Here is a 24,962-nt window from a genome sequence, read left to right as displayed (position 1 = left end):
TTGGAAAATAATCCTTTTAATGAAGGCAATACAGTAACAGACTAATTAGATGGACATTAGGTGGAAATCAAGGTCAGCAGAATTCAGCAACACACAGGCAGTCTGATGCTGTGGACCATGTAACCAAGGACTGTCTATATCTTAAAGCGGCAGCATCATTCGGTAAATCGTCCTTCACCATGACTCTACCATCTAAAATGATAAAGTTACACTAATAACACCCCTCCCCATTTCACAGCTTCTCCACTTTCAACACAAAGTTCTGGATGTCGCAGGTGAGAAGTTCTGGCTCCTCAAAGGCAGCGAAGTGCCCTCCGTGGGGCATAAATGTGTAGGTGACGATGTTCCTAAACTTCTCCTTCGCCCAAACCTGAGGGGAGTGGACCAGCTCACACGGGAAAGCAGCGATACCAGTGGGCACATACACCCCGATCCTGGAATTACATAAAAGAGTAAAACCACTAAACATCTTGTACATACTTTCCTAGGAAATGCCTACAGCTGATAATTAATCTTTATTATCCATCTATTATAAATGCTAACTTGTATCACAGATCTGTACCTAAAGTGTCACTAAGGCCTCATGCACACGGGACGTTAAAATAACGTTATGAAAACGCCAGTAGCTTTGCAGTGAGTTTTTTTTTACTTTTTTCAGCTTTTTTCAAGGTTTTTGCAATAGCTATTTTTAGTGTTTATTAGCGTTTTTTAACGTTTTTTTTTTTTTCCAATGGATCAAAAACGTTAAAAAACGTTGGTGAGCGACGTTTTTGAGCGTTTATCAGTGTTTATCAGCATTAGAACGTTTTTACAGCTGAAAAACGTCTCTCAGAACCCACTGGTCCTGGGTTTTTTTTTTACAGCTTAAAAACGCCTATGCCATTTGCAGCTCAAAAACACCTTGGTGGGCATGAAGCCATAGACTAACATAGACAGACGTTTTTAAGCTGCAAAAAACGCTAAAAAAAGCGGCTGTAAAAACGTCTGTGTGCATGAGGCCTAAAGGCTAAACTTCTTTTTTCATTTTGCACAGAGTAAGGGAGGGTTATAACCCCCCCCATCAGGTTTTTTTTTTTTTTTTTTTTTTGCCATCTGTGTCCCATTGGGGAGAGTTCCCCTCACTTCCTGTCCCATAGCCAAAACAGGAAGTGAGAGGAAATCCCTCCAAAGTGAGGGAATCCCGGCAAATTACCAGGGTCACCAGAACTAGTTTTCCCCTGTATTCTTGTTTCGATGTCAACACAAAATGTGGGGATTTCTTTTACTTTCATCGTTGATGGTAAAAAATAAATGTAGCGCCCTGCTCCTGAAGAGCAGACGCTATTCTTTTGAAATTTAAGTTACTTGAAGCTACAGTTCGGCTCAGCCTATTATTACCTAAATGTATTGGTTTCTGTACCAGTTTGGCTGGACTGTGCAGATTTCCATCCGACCATGGGTGGTGCTGTTACCATTGGTGGATGTAGTAAATACAGTCTGGTTGGACGTATTGAACACTCTTTGCTCAGAGATAGTTTGGTGGGAGTGGTTCATCCGCTGTGCATTCTGGGTAAGGGTATTTAAGGGGCAGACACCAGGTGGTTGGGGGCTGGCGCTTCCGGACCTCATGGCCCTTCTGGCCTGGGGGATTACTGTTGCTTGGAATTCTGCCTTGAGGGTTGCGGACCCAAGGCCCAGCTACTAGAAGAAGGCTCAGAGTTTTAGTGGCCTATTGGTCCATAGGATGGTCTCTTTGCTGTCTGGCCTGCGGGAAGAAGCAAGGGATTGTAGTGACCAGGGGAGGACTCTTCAGGAGAGGACCGAGCATAAGGCTGGTATCTTGAGAAGAGCCTGGGAACTCAGTCGTAGACGCATCTGGGATCAAGCACAGCAATCAGTTCATTCAAGATTGTCAGGTCTGTGGCAGAGACCGTGCCCGAGCATCACATCGGCTGCTAGGTTGGTGAGAGAGACCTATCCGGTGGTTGCTAAATCCAGCTGTGGAAATGCTGCTCTCTGAATATAGAAATTGCTCTAACCGCAAGATTCAAGGTACCTGAATCCCTTTCACCCTCTACCTTGCTGTTGCATATTTAGTTTCATTAATAAAACTTGGAAAAAGGATTAAGTGTTGGAACCAGTGTTTTCAATTGAGCAACTATTATGGGACCCCTATGACGAACACTGTGAAGATGGTAAGCCCCGGTCCACACAGGGGCGACTTGTCAGGCGACTTAGCCGCCTGAAAAGTCGCGTCCCGTTCTGTACTACGGAACCCTTCTAATAGGAGCGACGCAAGTCGCTCCAACTTAGAAAAAGGTTCCTGTACTATTTTTGGGGCGACTTCAGGCGACTTGCATTGACTTCTATACAGAAGTCGTTTTGCAAGTCGCTGCTGAAGTCGTGTGCAGATCGCCTCGGTGAGTCGGCCTGCAAGTCGTGTTGCCCCTGTGTGATCCGGCAGTAACGGTAAGCCCAAATAAAAATACAGCAGCTCCTTCGGGGGTCAGTGCTACATAAACATGTGCAATTCGTTTCGTCCAAATTTTTTTTTTTTTTTTTAAACGAATTTCGACAAATTGATATTTTAATAAACGCAAACCTGTTTAACAAATTTTTCCGAATATTCGTAAATTTGTAAATTCGGAAATTGAAAAATTTGTAAATTCGGAAATTCTAAATCCCAAAAATTTGAAATGCTGAAATAATAATAACTTAAAGCGGAGTTCCACCCATTTAAAAGTCAGCATTTAATAATCAGACACTCACCTGTCCCACGGTCCAGCGATGTGGGCGTACGAAGCCTCGCTCCTCTCCCCCTCCTCTCTGCAGCGCCGGTGTCCTGTCGAGAAAAATCCCCCCCTCGGATAGTGTCTGCCCTGTACTGCGCAGGTGCAGCGCTTGCGCAGTATGGAGGACAAAGGAGACGCCGAAAGTCTCCGAACGTGAACAGCTGTACACGGCGCCTGCGCAATTAAGACTACATTGTGCCACACGCTCCCGATGCTCGTGCAACTCTGCAAGGGGCTGGTTAGGGGCAGGGCCGGATTTGCCACAAGGCCACCGAGGCCAGGCCTCGGGGCGGCAGTGGTGCAGGGGCGGCGCCGCTCCTGCGGTGACTTCGCGGCCGCCCCCCCCTTTAGGCTGCCCGTTGAGTCGATTAAGGGCACCGGTGCCCTTAGAAATGATGGCCGCGAGCCGCCCACTACTGCGCATGTGCCGTTCCGAAGCCGGCCGGGCTCGGGAAAGCTCGTACGTGCTCGGCTGGGCGGCGCATGCGCAGTAGCGTGATTACGCTGCCCGGCGCCATTTTTGAAAAGATCGAGGAGTAATGTCAGCGGTGCGGCGGCGGGGGAGAGAGATGACATCTCTCATTGCCCGCACCGCTGTTCCACCCTCCTCCATCTGGTGGCAGCCAGGCAGCATGACAAGTGACATCTCCATAGGGTGGCAGTGTGGCAAGTGACATCTCCATAGTGTGGCAAGTGACATCTCCATCTGGTGGCAGCGTGGCAAGTGACATCTCCATCTGGTGGCAGTGTGGCAAGTGACATCTCCATCTGGTGGCAGCGTGGCAAGTGACATCTCCATCTGGTGGCAGCGTGGCAAGTGACATCTCCATCTGGTGGCAGGCAGGCAGCGTGGCACGTGACATCTCAATCTGGTGGCAGGCAGCGTGGCAAGTGACATCTCCATCTGGTGGCAGGCAGCGTGGCAAGTGACATCTCCATCTGGTGGCAGCGTGGCAAGTGACATCTCAATCTGGTGGCAGGCAGCGTGGCTAGTGACATCTCCATCTGGTGGCAGCGTGGCAAGTGACATCTCCATCTGGTGGCAGCGTGGCAAGTGACATCTCCATCTGGTGGCAGCGTGGCAAGTGACATCTCCATCTGGTGGCAGCGTGGCAAGTGACATCTCCATCTGGTGGCAGCGTGGCAAGTGACATCCCCATCTGGTGGCAGCGTGGCAAGTGACATCCCCATCTGGTGGCAGGCATAGTGGCAAGTGACAAGAGATGGTGGCAAGTGACACGCTCAGGGCTCCCAATGATTCTGCATTATGGTGAGTTGAACTATTTCATTTTACATTACAATGTAATGATAGAAATAATGTGTTTCATTCATCCTGACACCATAACAACCATGGTGCCGGGGATGATTGAAGCACTAACACCAGCCATTGCCCTGAAAATTTGCCTGCGAAAAATCCTTACCCCTCGCGCGCTTACCCTGAAGTATTTTTAGTCTGTACAATTAAAGCCAGTTATTTTCAGTGTTCTCGTGTATGGAGATATGTTTTTAACTGATCTATTGTAGCAGTCATCGATAAAGGACAAGAATGGTGGTGTGAGTGTGAGTGTGGGGGGGGGGCGGCATTGAAGGACCCGGCCTTGGGGCGGCAAAGGAAGTAAATCCGGGCCTGGTTAGGGGCGGATGCATACAGAAGAGGCTGCATGATGGGCAGAGCTCATACGATGGGGGTGGATTTCTCAAAGAGGCGGATCTTTGCAAACCACCCCGAAAACCAGCCCCAACTTATGAGCTCTGCCCTTCATTGTAAAATACGGCCTCTTCTATCCGCCCCTTACATGCTTCTCAATAATACATCCGCCCCTTTGAGAAATCCACCCCCATCGTATGAGCTCTGCCCATCATGCAGCCTCTTCTGTTTGCATCAGCCCCTACACCCGCCCCTTGCAGAGTTGCACGAGCATCAGGAGCGTGTGGCACATTGTAGTCTTCATTGCGCCGTGTACAGCTGATGAACAGCTGTTCATGTTCAGAGACTTTCAGTGCCTCCTTTGACCTCTGTACTGCGCAAGCGCTGCACCTGCGCAGTACAGGGCGGACACTATCCGACGGGGGACCTTTCTCGGCAGAACACTGGCATTCTAACTGTGGGCGCCCGGCTATGGCCCAGGTGCGCACCGCACATGCGTGAGCCGCGCTGGGCGCTGTGATTGGCCGGGCAATCTTCTGGGACCTGTGAGGTGTCCCAGAAGATTGCAGGGAGGGAGGGGGGAGAGGTGATCTTCTTTCCGGCGCCAGGGGAGGAAGTGGAAGCTGGGTACCTGTAAAAACAGGGTACCCACTCCTCCCCCCAAAAAATGGGGGGTCACCAACACTTAAAGCGGAAGTTCTATTTTTGGGTGGAACTCTGTTTAACTATTACTAACTATTAAATTATAGGTATTGGAATTTCCTTTCAAGTTTGGCTGTTAGTGAACGTAAGGAATACGAATTTATCCGAAGTTACGAATTATCTGAAAAAACGAATGCCGCATCTAAACAAATGGAAGGTAACAAATTAATAATAATAAATAACAACAATAATAAAAACTTTTATTGTTATTATTTATTATTATTAATTTGTTCCGTTCCATTTACTTAGATGCGGCATTCCTTATTTCGGATAATTCGTAAGTTCAGATTAATTCGTATTCATTACGTTCACTAACAGCCAAATTTGAAAGGAAATTCCAATACCTATAATTTAATAGTTAGTTATTATTAGTTAGTTATTATTTCGAATTTCTGGCTTTTATTTTTTATTTTCGTATTTTTGAATTTCCAAATTTCCGAAATTTGCTAATTTTTTAATTTACGAATTTTCGAATTTTACGAATTTCCAAATTTACAAATATACCAACTGCGATCATAACGAATAACCCGAAAAACGAAAAAAAAAAACGAATGAAACAAAAACGAACCAATTTTTCAGCAGTGCACATGTCTAGTAAACAAGACAAATAGAGAGGGTGAAGCTCCCTAACGGGGACACAGACAGCAATAAAACCTGACAGGGGTTCTAATCTCTCTCCACTCTGTCCAAAACTAAAACAACATTCTACCTTTAGTGGCACTTTAAAAAAAACATAAAACAAAGAAGTATAAATTGCACACTACAGAAAATGAGCAGAGAGAATACTCAGAAGGAGGAGAAAACCCACCCCTGAGGAGCTTACAATCACATTCCATTTGCAATACATTTTTATTAAAATTTTACATAATACAAAACATAACTCATGTTAGTGCGTGGGTAAGTACAATGCATCAGTAAATTCTCAGATAGTAACCATCAAGTGTGAGGAGGATAGAACAATTGAAGTTAAAAAAAAATAGGTATTCCTGGGTATGAGCTAGGATTACAATTATAAGTGCCGATACCGAGTACTTGTGAAAATGTTCCCGAAACTTTGCGAAAATGAATGGGCGCAAATTGTACTGCAAAAAATTGAATGCGTTTTTAACGGGAATTCGGTGCGATTCCTGTCCGAATCGCATGCGATCTCCCCCACCGCTCCTATGTGTGTGAACCCAGTATAGTAAAGGAAGCGCCATCTAGTGCAGCGATGGGCAGTTTGTTAAAATTGTTACAAAAACTCACATTAAAGTACATAGCTAGTCAAATCCAAATCTGCACAGTGTCCCCGTCCCGCCGATAGAAAACCACGGCCGCTGGAGGTGCTCACAGGGCTGGAGGAGATGCATCAGTGGTCCGCCCCTCAGGCCGACATCGCTTCTTCCTTATACTCACAGGGGGTCCTGGAACTTCTCCCCAAGCCCTTTGAACACCTCAAATGGCCGTGATTTTCCATCATCGGCGGGCCGGGGACACTATGCAGATTTGGATTTGACGAGATATGTACTTTAATGTGAGCTGTTATAACATTTTTAATAAACTGCACTAGATGGTGCTTCCCTTTCTATACTGGGTTCACACACACACAGGAGAGCTTCCCCCCTTTCTTTCGGTGGGGGAAATCTCATGCGATTCGGACAGCAATCGCACCACATTCCTGTTAAATTTGCATGCAATTCTTTGCAGTGCAATCTGAGCCCATTCATCTTGTATGGGCGCAAATCGCACCGCAAAGGTATCAGTACTCGGAATTGGCGAGTACTTGACCAAAACCTGCCGATAAAAAATAACGGTATAGGCGGTGCATCCCTAATTACAATCATAGTTAGCATTGTACCTAGGAACGTGGACCGAGCGCTAACTGGGTACGTTAATGCAGGAGTCGGGTCTGCCAACTGGGATAACAAATAAATACCCACAAGGGGGGGGGGGGGGACAAAAAGGATAGAGAAGGAATGGATGTGGGGAAGTAGAAAAGAAAGGATGTCAGGGTTACCCCAGTCAGAGCCCTAGGACCTCAGCGCCTATAAAGATGCATAACTTGCTACAATCACATATATTTTATACTCACTTGGTGTCCGGGGTGCTGTTATAATTCCGTGGGAAATTCTCCTTGTAGAACCTCATGGAAGATGCAATTGATCCGGTGATCCAGTAGATCATCACATTGGTCAGGAGATCATCAAGGGAGAATTTCCTGAACATAATTAGAAACATGTTAGTGATCGGCTGCTGGTGTGTCATTGTAGGTTTTTTAAACAAGCCATTGCTGACATGCATTTACTACTGATTGAAGTTCAGCACATACTGTAGTTGCCAAGGAATCTTCTTGATGCTGGAATTTGCCCTTCCCTCATATCTTGAAGTAAGTCCTGGGCTATTGTTTTATACACCAGTGGATTGTGTTAATAGCGAGTCTATCACAGCCATTGTCAACCAGGCTTCCTCCAGAGGTTGCTTGGGGTTCCTTGAGCAGTGGCCAATGAATCTTCCATTTGATGGTGACCTGCCTAGCTCCAGGACCAATGCCATTTGGCATATCCAGCTGCATGACATCAAAGATCTTTTTAGCTGTCTAAAAGTGTGGCATATTGACCACCGCAGTGGTCATTCTTCCCACTGGCCACCAATATCCAATGTAAGGAGCATTCTTCCCCCTGACCACCAATGTAAGAAGCATTCTTCCCCCTGACCACCAATGTAAGGAGCATTCTTCCCCCTGACCACCAATGTAAGAAGCATTCCTCCCACTGACCACCAATGTAAGGGGCATTCTTCCCACTGACCACCAATGTAAGGTGCATTCTTCCCACTAACCATCAATGTAAGGAGCATTCTTCCCACTGATCACCAAATTAAGGAGCATTCTTCCCACTGATCACCAATGTAAGGGACATTCTTCCCACTGATCACCAATGTAAGGAACATTCTTCCCACTGACCACCAATGTAAGGAGCATTCTTCCCACTGACCACCAATGTAAGGAGCATTCTTCAAACTGACCATCACTGTAAGGAGCATTCTTTCCACTGACAATCAATTTAAGGAGCATTCTGCCCACTGACCATCGATGTAAGGAACATTCTTCCCACTGATCACCAATGTAAGGAGCATTCTTCCCACTGATTACCAATGTAAGAAATATTCTTCCCACTGATCACCAATGTAAGGAGCATTCTTCTCACTGATCACCAATGTAAGGAGCATTCTTCCCACTGATCACCAATGTAAGGAGCATTCTTCCCACTGATTACCAATGTAAGAAATATTCTTCCCACTGATCACCAATGTAAGGAGCATTTTGCACACTAACCATCAATGTAAGGAACATTCTTCTCACTGACCATCAATGTAAGGAACATTCTTCTCACTGACCATCAATGTAAGGGGCATTTGCCCCACTGACCTCCAATGATTAGATTTTAGCAGGGTTTCTTCACACCTGAAAATTATTTCAATGGTTCCTCTGGGCTAAAAAGGTTGAGCAAGATTGGTCTATCAACTTGTCTGAATGTGGACAATTGTTTTAAGCTATTTCATGCTGTAAGAGTTCTTCTTTTTGGGTTTCAGTTCCTAAATGAAAGACCAATGAGCAGCACACTATAAGTGACAAGTTCTGGTAGTGGCATGTTATCGCTCACCTGTTCAGGCCACCATCTTCTAGATTACGAAACTCAGTGTTTGTCCAAGAAGAAAACTTCTCCAGAATGTAGGCTGCAAGTCCAGCTGGAGAGTCATTCAGAGCGGAACCTGTAGGAGAATAGAGTCCTGTGAGAAGCAGAAGTGGGTGAAGGGGACAGGAAACAGAATTGGGCCCTGAAGGGGGCATCTAACACAGTGACATTAGATAAACAGAACGTAGAAGAGGAATCTAGTTAAAAAAAACTTCAATGATCTAATTTCCTTGTGAAGACATAGACATTCAGTAAACATTCACAATTCTGCTGCTCCCAGGGATTATTTGGGAATGGTTATTGCAGCTTTTCGGCAATTCTTACCAACAGTGTCTGGTTTGGTGGCCTGTATGTGGAGGTACCCACTCTCCAGGAGAATGGCAAACACGTTCTTCTCCATGTATGGATATATACGCCTTGCGTCTTCCCGCGTTAAACCCACCAGCCAGGGAGCATAGCGGCCAATAATTAGGGATTTCAGCCTCCCTAATCCTCCAGATGGGAGAACCAAGAAATTGAGGTGTAGGCCTTTCACTGACCTGGAGGAAAATACAGATACATTATATGGAGTGATTGAGGGAACAGAGAACAATGTATTTCATCGGGACTGGACCCATGCTTTGACCGCAATGCCATTTGCCAGAAGCACTGAAGTATCTGACAATATTCATGGATTGCTGTGATATTCTGTGGGTTGCTTAGCCTCTGTGATCCTCTCGGGGGCCACATTTATATCTTCTGGGCCCTGAGGTAAAAGACAAGCAGGATCCAGTAATATCATTTTGAAAATAGCCCTCTATCGATACAAGCATCTCAAGTGTAACTACAGCCACTTATTCTTTAGTTCATTATATCTGGTTTCCCATTAGGAGACTTTCCACTCATTTCCTATGTGGTCACATCTACTGTATATGAAAAGAGAAAAAACCTCTTAAAATTTAACTAAGGGGGACTTCATTCCCCTGTAGGAGGAAACTTCACCTCTGCTACGCTTCACCACTGGCTACAGGTCTCCTCTTACGCCAGTACCATGGGGTTGGAAACTTACCATGGTACAAAGAGTCCACCAGCCTGAACCTTCCCATGTCATCCTTGGTTGTCTACTCCTTCGTTGACACGAAGAACATTTCCTTTTTCTCAACATCAGCTTCCATGATCGCGAGTTTTACCTACCTAGGTCATTTCTGCAGACACAGGGACCGATTTTCCCAAGTCAACCATAGCCAGTCAACTTCCTGCTTGTGAACCACCCACAGACTGTGCCCAACTGACTTTGGGACACACTGGAGGCCAATTTCTCAACTCCGTATCCTGGTCCATGCTTCTAGAGACATATTTCACACCCTACTAGTACAAATGTGATATCGACCTCCCAGCTTCAGGCCCCTCTTTGAGTTATAGTAGCTAAAATAAAATCTTTAATTCAAAAAGTTCTCCAATACAACAGGGACGTACATCCAACATTAAACCTTAGGCAGTTCCTCATCAAAGACAACAGGTGCCCCCACAATCTATTCCACTATCAATATGCCCTTACTTGAAGGAAACATTGTTCTCCCCTGCCCTAGCTGCGTCTAGCCCCACTCCCCAAAAGGGAAGCCAAAGTCCATAAGTCTCACAGTTCTTTTTGTGGTCTAGTACCTCAACAAAAAGAGGTCCTCAAGGGTGTCCTCAACTGTGAAACCAACCCCAATTTTCTCCCAGACCTCCTCTATATATCCAATCTTGGCATGCAGAGTGACAAATGTATTCCCACTGTAATACCAAGGAGAGGACCATCCCTTTAAGAGCCTTACATGCAGAGACTGCATTGTAAACTCGACAAAGGATCTATTGCTTCCATGCTTTATTAAAAAAAAGTTTTCTTGGCATTTCTATACTTCTTGTGACAGACAGCTATTACATAATCTATATAGTTAAGCTTGTGCTTTTTTTTTTTTTTTCCCGACAAAGTACCGTCATTGATACTGGGTGCTTGGCTGGAATATACAGAGGTGCAAGCTGTTGTACTGGCTCTTACATAGTAAAGTTTTGTAGTGTTCGGCCCCAGATATCAATGTGAGTATCTGCCCTTATACACCGGTGTGATGATAACCTTCATACATACAAAAAACCTCATACTTACTCTGGCTTCATCTGAGACAGGAGAGTGGTGATTCTGCTTCCCCAATCTCCACCCTGCAGGTAAAACTCTTTGAACCCCAGTCGAAGCATCAATTTGTAGAATATCCGGGCCGCAGCAAAGGCCGTGAATCCTGTTTTACGGAGAAAACTCATTTTATGATATGAACCAACAGAGGAACCTCTGTGCAGACAAGCAACTAATACTCTCAGACCACCAGGCACAGCTGTAGCACTTCTTCTCTCACTACATGGTCCCTATATTCTGAATTCTTTGCAATCCATTACTACCAGATTCCAGGGAGCACCTCACAGGGTCACTGGGAGTATGAGGCTTCTACTGTGTAGTTATCTCTCTCTCTGAATCACATGTTATGGCTTTTGATATACTTTAAGCAAATTGCTTGACCCTACCCCAGCAGTGCTTAACTGAGGATTTAGGGTTCATTTAGACTATGCATTGCGTTAATGTATGTTTATTACTGCAGTGCGATATTGTGCATTAGGGCAGCCCATTTATTTTGAATGTACCTTACCGCACTAAGAAATGAGGACAGATCTTTTTTTTTTAAACGCAACCTGGCGTATGTGTTGTGGTGTACTGCAGTGCAGATGTTGCTGTAAAAGTGCATTGGGGTGCCATTCCAAGAAAGAGGCACCACAACACAACGCACCCTGGATCACGTGTTAGTGTAAGTTGTGATAATGCGATAAAATTCAGATTTTACCATGTGTTATCGCAGCGCAGGTGTTACTGGAACAGGGATAGAGAGGCAATCTACCACTGTGGACACCTGTTGGTGTTTTCAGTGGCCCCCCAATGCACCTCCACAAATTCACCATTCTATACTCTTTAAAAAAACTAAAAACTAAATACAAAATTGCCTTTAGATACACTCTAATAACCTCAAATTTTCACCCAATTATGACAAAAACCATGCTTCATCCATTGCTCCCTGCTCCCCTTTCCCCACCTCTCACCTTTCTTGTGTGATGCCTCTGAGAAGCCATACCCTGGGATAGATGGACAGATGACTTCAAATACAACATTGGGGTCCAAGCCGTGCTTCCCGGGGTCAGTCAGGAGCGGGATTATGTGATAAAACTCATATATGGATCCTGGCCAACCATGGACCATCAGCATGGGGCGAACCTTTTGCCTGGAGGACAACTGTGGGGGCTTCACGTGGATGAAGTGCACCTCCAGACCTGCAGGTGGAAGGATGATATTGGTGAGTATACTACATATGTGTATTTGTATGAATATACCTCCAGACCTGCGGATAAAATGGTGGTTTATTACAGTGGTGAATAGAATTTGTCCGTGCTGGGAGGACCCATCAATGGATGAAGTGCCCTTCCAGATGTGCAGGAGGAAGGACAATTTATTATATTGGTGAAAATACTACTTCTCTGCTGGATGAACTCATCAGTGTATGAATGTACCTCCAGACCTGCGGGAGGAATCACGATTTATTACAGTGGTGAATATACTGTACTACATCAGCACTGGGGAGGCCCATCAATGGATAAAGTTTCCCTCCAGATGTGCAGGAGAAGGATATTGGCGAATATATTACTTCTCCGCCGGATAGACCCATCAATGTATTAATGTACCTCCTGACCTGCTGGGGGAATGGTGGTTTATCATCATTGTAAATAGACTTTGTCTGTGCTGGGAGGATCCATCAATGGATGAAATGTTCCTCCTGATGTTCGGGAGGAAGGGCAATTATCTTGGTGAATATACTACATCCATACTAGGAACACCCATCAACGGATGAAGTGCCCCTCCAGATCTGTGGGAGGAAGGACAATATTGATGAATATACTACTTCTCTGCTGGATGGACCCATCAATGTATGAATGTACCTTCAGGCCTGCTGGAGGAATGGTGGTGAATAGACTTTGTCTGTGCTGGGAGGATCCATCAATGAATGACATGTCCCTCCAGATATGCAGGAGGAAAAGCAATTTATTATATTGGTGAATATACACTATGCCTGTACTACAAACACCCATCAGTGGATGAAGTGCTCTTTCAGATCTGCGGGAGGAAGGACGATATTGGTGAATATACTACTTCTCTGCTGGATGGATCCACCAGTGTATGAATGTGCCTCCAGACCCACTGGAGGAACTTTGTCTGTGCTGGGCGGATCCAATAATGGACGAAGTGCCCCTCCAGATCTGTGGGAAGAAAGGTTATTTATATTGGTGAATAAACTACATCTGTGATGGGAAGACCCATCAATGGGCCTCCAGATCTGCAGGAGGAAGGATGGTATAGGTGAATATACTACTTCCCAGCTGGATGAACCCATCAATGTATAAATGTACCTCCAGACCTGCAGGAAGAACAATGGCTAACTATAATGGTGAATTGACTTTGTCTGTGCTAGGAAGACCCATTAATGGATGACGTGGCCCTCCAGATCTGTGGGCTAAAGGACAATTTCTTATGTTGATTCTTATGGTTTACATATATAGTTTACCTATAAACTGACCCCAAGCCATTAGAGTTTCTCAATTTAAGAAAAAATTGAAAAAGGTCACTTTGGCCATCCAACTGTCCCGTTATACCTTCTATAGTGGTCTTATAATGAGGATATCTGTTGAGGATTTTCACTTGCTTCTTCCAGTCAAACTCATTCCTCCAGTACGAAACAACTTTTTTCAGCTGGGTGGAGTTGAAACCATAGTGAAATCTGGAATCCTCCAGAGGTGAAGAGAACCGTGTGTGATCAAGACGTTCATGGAGGTCCTGGAAAAAACAATCAGAACTTATTCCCTTATTCTCCAACTTACACATAGACAAAAGATAAAAAAGAACCACAATTTATTGATAAATTTCTTTTCACTTTGCCCCTCCTCTACATCTCATCCCACCTTTGTATGTGCTAGCGCTGCTGCAGATGCTCAGTGGGTAAGACTGGAGTGAAGATTTCGCACCCCCTGAAGGTTGTACAAATAGATTTGACAGCTCACAGGATGTGTACATACAAAATTCTGTAGACATAGCAGATCTATTTGTTGATCATATGCACACCTGGGACATCCAATCATACATGTGAAGGGCACCATTTTTATTAAGCACAACTCACAGACCATAAACAGTGCCTTGAATAATTATTCATACCCCTTAAAAGTTTCCACATTTTGTCATCTTACAACCAAAAAAGGTAAATGTATTTTATTGGGATTTTATGCGATAGACCAACACAAAGTCGCACATAATTGTGAAGTGGAAGGAAAATGATAAATGGTTTTCAAACTTTTTTACAAATAAATATCTGAAAAGTGTGGGGGGACATTTGTATTCAGCCCCCTTTATTCTGATACCCCTAACAAAAATCTAGTGGAACCAATTGGCTTCAGAAGTCACCTAATAAGTAAATAGAGGCCACCTGTGTGTAATTTTATCTCAGTATAATTAAAGCTGTTCTATGAAGCCCTCAGAGGTTTGTTAGAGAACCTTAGTGAACAGTCAGCATCATGAAGGCCAAGGAACACACCAGACAGGTTATGGAGAAGTTTAAAGCAGGGTTAGGTTATAAAAAGCTATCCCAAGCTTTGAACATCTCACTGTTCAATGCATTATCCGAAAATTGAAAGAGTATGGCTGTAACTGCAAACCTACCAAGACATGGCCGTCCACCTAAACTGACCGGTTGGGCAAGGAGAGCATTAATCAGAGAAGCAGCCAAGAGGTCCATGGTAACTCTGAAGGAGCTGCAGAGATCCACAGCTCAGGTGGGAGAATCTGTCAACAGGACAACTAATAGTCGTGCTCTCCACAAATCTGCCCTTTATGGAAGAGTGGCAAGAAGAAAGCCATTGTTGAAAAAAAGCCATAAGAAGTCCCATTTGCAGTTTGCGAGAAGCCATGTGGGGGACACAGCAAACATGGAAGAAGGTGCTCTGGTCAGATGAGATCAAAATGGAATTTTTTAGCCTAAAAGCAAAACGCTATGTGTGCAGGAAATCTAACACTGCACATCACCCTGAACACACCATCCCCACTGTGAAACATGGTGGTGGTAGCATCATGTTGTGGGGCTACTTTTCTTTAGCAGGGACAGGGAAGCTGGTCAGAGTTGATGGAAAGATGGATGGAGCCAAATACAGGGCACTCTTATGCCGTGTACACACAAGCGGACTTTCGACGGACTAAACTCCGAAGGGCTTTTTGACGGACTTTCGACGGAGTTCCGACGCAACGGACTTGCCTACACACGATCACACCAAAGTCCGACTGATTCGAACGTGATGACGTACGACCGGACTAGAATGAGGAAGTTCATAGCCAGTAGCCAATAGCTGCCCTTGCGTCATTGTTCGTCTGTCGGACTAGCATACAGACGAACGGATTTTTCGACCGGACTCGAGTCCATCGGAAAGATTTGAAACATGTTCTATCTCTAAAGTCCGTCTGATTTTTCGACAGCAAAGGTCCAATGATGCCCACACATGATCGAATTGTCCGGCGGATTCATTCCGTCAGACCTTTGCTGTCAAAAAGTCCGGTCCTGTGTACACGGCATTAGAAGAATACCTGTTAGAGTCTGCAAAAGACTTGAGACTGGGGCGGAGGTTCACCTTCCAGCAGGACAACGACCCTAAACATACAGCCAGAGCTAAAATGGTTTAGATCAAAGCATATTCATGTGTTAGAATGGCCCAGTCAAAATCCAGAGTTACATCCAATTGAGAATCTGTGGCAAGATTTGAAATTTGCTGTTTACAGACGCTCTCCATCCAATCTGACAGAGCTTGAGTTATTTTGAAAAGAAGAATATGCAAAAATGACCCTCTCTAGATGTGCAAAGCTGGTAGAGACATCCCCAAAAAGACTTGCAGCTGTAATTGCAGCAAAAGGTGGTTCTACAAAGTATTGACTAAGGGGGCACCATACAAATGTACCCCCAACACTTTTCACATGTTTATTTGTAAAAAATATTGAAAACCATTTATCATTTTTCTTCCACTTCACAATTATGTGCCACTTTGTGTTGGTCTATTACATAAAATCCCAATAAAATACATTTACATTTTTGGTTGTAACATGACAAAATGTGGAAAATTTCAAGGGGTATGAATACTTTTTCAAGGCACTGTATATCTGTGGTGGAGTACTTAAGCACATATGCTTTGTAAATCTGTAAGGCGTGGTAGTTGGGCATTGAGGAGAAATGAACTTTCATTTGTAATGTACCACAATGTACTTTACATCTACAGTGTGTTGTCATGTGTTGCAGTAGGGCGAGTCATAATGTACAATATAATGTTTCAAGGTTGAATGAGCCCTAATGCAACAATAGTAAAAAGAAAACAACTGTTTGGTCCGATTGTTTTGGTAGCTCTAAACATAACCTGTGGTCTGTGGCTGGACAGGCACTGCAGAAAAATAATCTCTAGTAAGCAACCACTGAAATTAAATTTCCTTCGAAGCTGGGCCTATGCAGAAACAATTTAGCTGTGAAAACTTCCTTACAAAAATGGTCCGCCTAAAAGTGATATTTTAGTTGGGAATTTGGTTTATTGCATCTCTCTACTGGCTTGTTTGACCTTGGGGACTCCAACAGAAAGATCTCTCTTCCACATGTACTGGAACAGATCCCACGTGCCTTGGTGTGTTGAATGGCCCACCATCTTGGACTTTTGGATGTTTCTACCCACCTTGGTCTGTTGGGTGTTCCTGCCCACCTTGGTTTGTTGGATTTTCCTGCCCACCATAGTCTGTTGAAGATCCTTACCTACTTTAGTCTGTTGGATGTTCCCACCTACCTTGGTCTGTTGGGGCCTTATCCACCTTAGTCTGTTGGATGTTCCTACTCACCTTAGTCTTTTGGGTGTCCTTGCTCCTGTTAGTCTGTTGGATGTTCTTACCCACAATGGTATGTTGGGTAACCTTGCCTTGGTCTTTTGGATGCTCCCTCCCACCTTGGCCTGTTAGATGACTGTGCCTACCTTGGTCTTTTAGATGTTACCACCACCTTGTTCCATTGGGTATCCTCACTCCCCTTGGTCTGTTGGGGGTCCTCCCTCTCCTTGGTCTGTTGGGGGTCCTCCCTCACCTTGGTCTGTTGAATGCTCCCTTTAGACATGTGCACTGCCGAAAAATTTGTTAGTTTTCTTTCATTTGTTTTTTTTCTTTGTTTTTTCGTGTCATTCATTATGATTGAAATGCGAAAATAAGAAAATTAGAAAATTCAGGAATTCGAAATTTGAAAATTCAGAGATTCAAAAATTCAAAAATCCAAAATTCGGAAATTCAAAAATTTGGAAATTCGAAAATCCGCAAAGAATGAAAATTTGAAAGAGTGAAAATCTGAAAATCCAAAATAATAACTAACTAATAAATTATAGGTATTGGAATTTCCTTTAAAATTTGGCTGTTAGTGAATGTAACAAATACGAATTTATCCGAAGTTACGAATTATGCGAAATAACAAATGCCCCATCTAAACGGATGGAAGGTAACAAATTAGTAATAAGAAATAATAATAATAAAAAGTTTTTGTTTTTATTATTATAATTTTTTTATTATTAATTCATTACGTTCCATTTGTTTAGATGCAGCATTCGTTATTTCGAGTAATTTGTAACTTCGGATAAATTCGTATTCGTTGCATTCACTAACAGACAAATTTGAAAGCAAATTCCAATACCTATAATTTAATAGTTAGTAATAGTTATTATTATTAGTTAGTTATTATTTCAGATTTTCACATTTTTGGGTTTTCAAATTTTCGGATTTACGTTATTTTTGGTCTTTTAAATTTTCATTCTTATTTTCGAATCTTTGGATTTTCAAATTTGGAATTTTCTAATTTACAAATTTTCGAATTTTCGAAATTTTGAATTTTCAAATTTACAAATTTTCGAATTTTTTAATTTTGAATTTCCGAAATTTTTGTTTTCGGAAAAATTTGTTAAACGGGTTTTCATTAATTTGAATATTTCCAAGTTAACAAATTTGTCACATTTCGTCGAAAAACGAATTTGGAACAAAACGAATTGCTAGTCTAGTTCCCTCCATCGTTGATCTGTTGGATGTAACTGCTCACCGTGGTCAGTTGAATTTTCATCAACCTTGGTCTACTGGGTGTTCTCACCCATCCTGGGGTGTTCCTACTTCTCCTATTACTTTCCACAATATACAGTAATATAGATAAAATAAATGATAAATCCATCAGAGAGAGGGGAAAGCCCCTTATAAGGTACAGGGTGTGGGAACGTAGACCCCCAGGGGATTCAACTCTCTGGCATCCACCAAACACTAAAATATCATTTGTGGGTGCGGTGATCTTTTAAAGAGCACCAATGACATACACACCATGTAATGCAGTCTCAGTAGATACCATAATTTGTAAGAGTCCACCCGAGAGGTAGAAGTAGATACCACCATAAAACTTGTAGGTGATAAATGTTTGCCCGCACATTGATACCTCAATATCAGCTTCGGAGGCCTCGATGATAAACGGCCTAATGCTGGTGTCCTCGCTCAGTAAATGGGGCCTATCCCCTGGGCCCCACCATCCTTCTCCCAGCTCAATTGTCTTCACTTTCTTGCCATGCAGCCTCCAGCAGAGCAGTGCGCCCCCCACACCGACAGCAGTGGCTGGGACCAGAAGACTGTGAGGCCAGTGAGTGCTGAGGGCCTCCCTGTGGAGGAGAGGATAGCACACTTAGAATCCACCATTGAAAGACAGATTGCACAACTCATCAAAAATATCAGTCTGAACTGCCCACACCCTCACCATAAAATTGGGGAACAAAGCTTGTATGCACCAATCAACTTAAAGTATAAAATATGACCTGCATGCCCTTAGAATTGGCACATGGGACAGGGCTTTCCCCGGGACAAGGGGTGGGCAGGAGGGGAGGCTGCCCTGGGCACTGCTGTATCATGTGAGGTGGGGGGGGGCACCACAAGTAGATTGGTGGGAGTGGATTTGTGTTGAGAAGAGGAATTTTAGGGGGAGGCAGGGGATAGGAATTGTTCGAGGAGGGCAAATTTGGGGAGGTGTGCTGGGGGGGATGTGGGGAAGAAGATTTTTTACCAGGAGGGGGGGGGGGATTTGTGCTACAAAAGTTATATGGTAGAGGGGAAATATTTTTTTGTTGGGGGTTGGGGGGGGGGGTTGTGCTAGTAAGGATGATTGGGGGATATTTGTGCTAGAAGGGGGGATTTGGAGGGGGGGGTATTTATGCTTAGAGGGGAAATTTGAGGGGTAAAGGACTTGTGCTAGGAGGGGTATTTTTTTGGGAGGGGGGGTGGGGTTGTGCTGGGGGCATATGAGGAGAGAGAAGGGAGAGAGAGAAGACTTGAGCCGGGTGGGGGGCAAAGATCTGTGCTGGGAGGGGGGATATTAGCAGGGATGCAGATTTGTACTGGGAGGAGGGGGAATTTAAGGGGTGAGCACGCAGATAAGTGCTTGATTTTTTTTGGGGGGGATATTTGCTGACACACAATGCCCATACATCTAGGGGGGGGGGCAAGTTGGCATATTTACCCTGGGCTGTAGAGGACCATGTCCCGGCACTGTCTGGCCTCATGCTATTGAGTCATTTCTCTGATCACTCCTCCTGTCCACAAATGTGCACTGCCGGAGAGCCTCATTGGCACCCATTGCTGTCCCACCTTTCTCAGTCTGAGATCTGCTCTGTAGGGGAACACAGAAATCTGATTTGAAATCACATTTAGGTACTTACACTAGCTGATTTTTTTTTTTGAAGGAATGCAGAACTGCAATAAAACTAATAAATCTAAGTTATGATAATGGAGAATGCAGCAGAGGACAACTCTGTTCTCCTCCTGCACTGTACAGAAGGCATAGTGAAGCCCCAACAGATCTTGGAATTATTGATCACTGAGCGGTCATAGGCTGGACACCTGGTGGTGTTCCACCACGTCTACCACCAGGACTGTGATTGGGTAATTATTCTCACTTCACACTTTGCACTCTGGAGAATCAGAGGTCACTCTTGACCTACTTAATGCTAAAAATTAACTTTCCTGTATAGACAGCCACGTGCTGCTCTCTGCTCCACACTGCTCCACTCTGCACGTGACACTCCCCCCCCCCCCCCCCCCCACATATTTATCCACTTCCCATCCAGGCCAATTCTGACATTTCTCTCCTACATAGTTACATAGTAGGTGAGGTTGAAAAAAAGACACACAAGTCCATCAAGTCCAACCTAGAACCTACATGTAAAATTCATTCATTTTTTTTTCTAGAAAATTACATAGAACCCCCAAACATTATATATAGTTTTTTTTTAGCAAAGACCCTAGAGAATACAATGGCGGTCGTTGCAACTTTTTAATCTCGCACGGTATTTGCGCAGCAATTTTTCCAACACGTTTTTTTTTTTTTTTTGGAAAAAAAAAACAGTTTCATGTTTTTAAAAAAAAGTTAGCCCAATTTTTTGCATAATGTGAAAGATGAAGTTACGCCGAGTCAATAGGTACCTAACATGTCACGCTTCAAAATTGCACACGCTCGTGGAATGGTGCCAAGCTTCGGTACTTAAAAATCCCCATAGGCGACGCTTTAAACTTTTTTTTTACTGGTTACATGTTTTGAGTTACAGAGGAGGTCTAGGGCTAGAATTATTGCTCTCGCTCTAACGTTCGCAGCGATACCTCACATGTGTGGTTTGAACACAGTTTCCATATGTGGGGGCGGGACTTACGTATGCGTTCGCTTCTGCGTGCGAACACATGGGGACAGGGGCGCTTTACTTTTTTTCTTTTTTTTTTACTGTTAATTTTACTTTTTTTAGTTTGACACTTTAAAAAAAAAATTCTTTTTTGATCACTTTTATTCCTATTACAAGGAATGTAAACATCCCTTGTAATAGGAATATGGAATGACAGGTCCTCTTTACAGTGAGATATGGGGGTCAATAAGACCCCACATCTCAACTCTAGGCTCGGAAGCCTGAAATAAAAAAATAAAATAAATAAACATAGATAAACGATCTCAGCTTCCCAGCCGAGGCAGTGCCATTTGTTTGAATGCAGAGGCCGGGCATGACGTCATAACATTGTGCCCGGCCTCCGAACGATCATAGAGACTCCAGTGACCATCTGGTCCGCCGGAAATCTCTACGGTAAACATCCGGGGCCGGCGGATCAGTACTCGGCGATGGAAGCTGTGAGTTGGTAGAAGCACCGGAGGGTGGCGGGAGGGGGGGTCGTCCCCTCTCGCCGCCCGTAAGAATGATCAAGTGGCGGAACAGCCGCTATGATCGCTCGTATGGTGTAGGGAATCGTGGGATGAAATAGACGATATCTGAATGATGCCTGTAGCTGCACCCATCATTCGTATATCACCGCTCGAAGTCAAGGACGTCATATGACGAACCTTGGGCGGGAAGAGGTTAACCATAAAAAAATGTCTCCAACACATGAGATATACACAATCAAGGTTTTATTTCGCAGGCACTCCACCCCAAAATAGATCACCTGTCAGCAAAGGTGCAACGTTCTAACTGCGCCATTCCACCATAGACGTCCCGAGACAAGCCCACATCTCATATACAACCCCTTAACCACTTCAGCCCCGGACCATTTGGCTGCCCAAAGACCAGAGCACTTTTTGCGAGTCAGCACTGCGTCACTTTAACTGACAATTGCTAGAAGGGGGTAAAGGATTTTTGCTGGAAGGAGGAATTTGGGGGGGGGATAATGAGGTTTAGGGAGGGGTTGTTCTGGGAGAGGAGATTGGGGGGAGGAGAGTTTCTGCTGGGCGGGGGAATTGGGGAGAGGATTTAATATGGGAGAAGTATTGGGGAAGAAGGATTTGTGCGAGGGGGGTTGGAGGGGGATTTTGCTGGGATTGGGGGGGTATGCTTGAAGGGGAGAAAGGATTTGTGCTGGGAGGAGGAATTTGGGGGGGAGAAGAATTTGTGCTGGGAGGGGGGGTTGAGGGAGTATTTGTGCTGGGATGGGAGGGTGAATTGTGCTGGGAGTTGGGATTTGGAGGGGGGGTGTTATGCTAGAAGGGGTTAAAGGATTTATGCTGGCAGGAGGAATTGGTAGGATAATTTGTGCTGGCAGGGGGGATTGAGGGAGGGGTTGTTCTGGGAGACGGGATTGGGGGGATTGAGGGAGGGGTTGTTCTTGGAGACGGGATTGGGGGGATTGAGGGAGGGGTTGTTCTGGGAGGGGGAATTGGGGGGGATTGAGGGAGGGGTTGTTCTGGGAGGGGGAATTGGTGGGAGGGGTTGTTCTGGGAGGGGGAATTGGGGGGGATTGAGGGAGGGGTTGTTCTGGGAGGGGGAATTGGGGGGGATTGAGGAAGGGGTTGTTCTGGGAGGGGGGATTGGTGGGATTGAGGGAGGAGTTGTTCTGGGAGGGGGGATTGAGGGAGGGGTTGTTCTGGGAGGGGGGATTGGGGGGATTGAGGGAGGGGTTGTTCTGGGAGGGGGGATTGAGGGAGGGGTTGTTCTGGGAGGGGGGATTGGGGGGATTGAGGGAGGGGTTGTTCTGGGAGAGGGAATTGGGGGGGATTGAGGGAGGGGTTGTTCTGGGAGAGGGAATTGAGGAAGGGGTTGTTCTGGGAGGTGGAATTGGGGGGGATTGAGGGAGGGGTTGTTCTGGGAGGGGGAATTGGGGGGGATTGAGGGAGGGGTTGTTCTGGGAGGGGGAATTGGGGGGGATTGAGGGAGGGGTTGTTCTGGGAGGGGGGATTGGGGGAGGGGTTATTCTGGGAGAGGGAATTGGGGGGATTGAGGGAGGAGTTGTTCTGGGAGGGGGGATTGAGGGAGGGGTTGTTCTGGGAGGGGGGATTGGGGGGATTGAGGGAGGGGTTGTTCTGGGAGGGGGAATTGGGGGGATTGGGGGAGGGGTTATTCTGGGAGAGGGAATTGGGGGGGATTGAGGGAGGAGTTGTTCTGGGAGGGGGGATTGAGGGAGGAGTTGTTCTGGGAGGGGGGATTGGGGGGATTGAGGGAGGGGTTGTTTTATGCTGGAGAGAGTTTTGGGTAGGGGGAGGATTTTTGTTGAGAGGGGGAATTGTTGGGCGGGGGCTGGAGTAGGATTTGTTCTGGGAGGGGGGGGGATTTTAGGAGGGCAAATATTTGTACTGAGAGGGGGGAGCGTGCAGGGCACTGTCTCCCTCATTCTCCACTTCTAAAGTTGGGAGGTATGTTAATGACATAATAATGATTACAGAACTGCATTTATGTTTCTTCTTTTCTATCTGCCGGGAGTTCAGATTTAAGCCCTGAGAGTGTCGGAAAGGAACACAGACTAATGATGGGATTATAGACAGAAGCCATTGATGGGATTAGTGTAATGTTTCCCTATGGGTGGAATATGACACTTACTTTCACTGTTTGAATAAAACTTCCAGAATGTTCCGTGCCAACTATCTGAATTATTTAATCTTTTATTACAGACACAAAGGTTTTATATTCCACTGTTTGTTTCTACCAATCACAGTGTCTTATTCCCCGTGTGACCCGCATCACCCAACACGTTCAGCTACATGTCCCAGCAGGTTATGTGTTATGTGCAGATACATGTGTGAGAATATACAGAGATAAGTCCACAATATATATGTCTATCAATTCTTCACTCCTGTATAATATATCTTATATCTGGAGAGCAGTGATGTCACTTCTGTATAGTTACATAGTAGGTGAGGTTGAAAACAGACACAAGTCCATCAAGTCCAACCTATGTGTGTGATTATATGTCAGTATTACATTGTATATCCCTGTATGTTGCGGTCATTCAGGTGCTTATCCAATAGTTTCTTGAAACGATCGATGCTCCCCCCCCCGCTGAGACCACTGCCTGTGGAAGGGAATTCCACATCCTTGCAGCTCTAACAGTAAAGAACCCTCTACGTAGTTTATGGTTAAGCCTCTTTTCTTCTAATTTTAATGAGTGGCCACGAGTCTTGGTAAACTCACTTCCGCAAAACTGCCTATTGTGGGGTCACCAGTACGGTACCAGTCACTCCTGTATAATATATCTTATATCTGGAGAGCGGTGATGTCACTCCTGCATAATATAACTTATATGTGGAAAGCAGTGATGTCACTCCTGTATAATATATCTTATATCTGGAGAGTGGTGATGTCACTCCTGTATAATATATCTTATATCTGGAGAGTGGTGATGTCACTCCTGTATAATATATCTTATATCTGGAGAGCGGTGATGTCACTCCTGTATAATATATCTTATATCTGGAGAGCTGTGATGTCACTTCTGTATAATATATCTTATATCTGGAGAGGGGTGATGTCACTCCTGTATAATATAACTTATATCTGGAGAGTGGTGATGTCACTCCTGTATAATATATCTTATATCTGGAGAGCGGTGATGTCACTTCTGTATAATATATCTTATATCTGGAGAGCGGTGATGTCACTCCTGTATAATATAACTTATATCTGGAGAGCGGTGATGTCACTCCTGTATAATATATCTTATATCTGGAGAGTGGTGATGTCACTCCTGTATAATATATCTTATATCTGGAGAGTGGTGATGTCACTCCTGTATAATATAGCTTATATCTTGAGAGCAGTGATGTCACTCCTGTATAATATATCTTATATCTGGAGAGTGGTGATGTCACTCCTGTATAATATATCTTATATCTGGAGAGTGGTGATGTCACTCCTGTATAATATATCTTATATCTGGAGAGTGGTGATGTCACTCCTGTATAATATAGCTTATATCTTGAGAGCAGTGATGTCACTCCTGTATAATATATCTTATATCTGGAGAGCTGTGATGTCACTCCTGTATAATATATCTTATATCTGGAGAGCTGTGATGTCACTTCTGTATAATATATCTTATATCTGGAGAGCGGTGATGTCACTCCTGTATAATATAACTTATATCTGGAGAGCGGTGATGTCACTCCTGTATAATATATCTTATATCTGGAGAGTGGTGATGTCACTCCTGTATAATATAGCTTATATCTTGAGAGCAGTGATGTCACTCCTGTATAATATATCTTATATCTGGAGAGCTGTGATGTCACTCCTGTATAATAT

At 44.5% G+C, this 24,962-nt stretch overlaps 1 protein-coding gene across 2 annotated transcripts in view; it reads right to left on the bottom strand.

Moving 5' to 3' along the window:
• Positions 1–24,962, bottom strand: part of LOC141141039 (epoxide hydrolase 1-like) — a 25,352-nt gene continuing 390 nt past the window's right edge. Inside the window, exons 1-9 of one of the 2 annotated variants that reach the window (XM_073628702.1) lie at positions 19,436–19,570; positions 18,368–18,584; positions 13,500–13,680; positions 11,898–12,125; positions 10,921–11,050; positions 9,120–9,334; positions 8,763–8,871; positions 7,193–7,318; positions 1–434 (exon numbers count right to left, since the gene is read on the bottom strand). In XM_073628702.1, the coding sequence (XP_073484803.1) occupies positions 233–434; positions 7,193–7,318; positions 8,763–8,871; positions 9,120–9,334; positions 10,921–11,050; positions 11,898–12,125; positions 13,500–13,680; positions 18,368–18,584; positions 19,436–19,455 (1,428 nt within the window). In that variant the 5' untranslated portion in view covers positions 19,456–19,570 and the 3' untranslated portion in view covers positions 1–232. Of the gene's footprint in view, positions 435–7,192; positions 7,319–8,762; positions 8,872–9,119; positions 9,335–10,920; positions 11,051–11,897; positions 12,126–13,499; positions 13,681–18,367; positions 18,585–19,435; positions 19,571–24,962 lie in introns of those variants that run through there. The other variant, XM_073628701.1, reaches the window with a different exon arrangement.

Source organism: Aquarana catesbeiana, linkage group LG04 (assembly GCF_042186555.1).
Source record: "Aquarana catesbeiana isolate 2022-GZ linkage group LG04, ASM4218655v1, whole genome shotgun sequence".
Classification (NCBI taxonomy): Eukaryota; Metazoa; Chordata; class Amphibia; order Anura; family Ranidae; genus Aquarana; species Aquarana catesbeiana.
The sequence above is the reverse complement of the archived record's forward strand: the minus strand, read 5'-3'. Positions and strand labels throughout refer to the sequence as shown.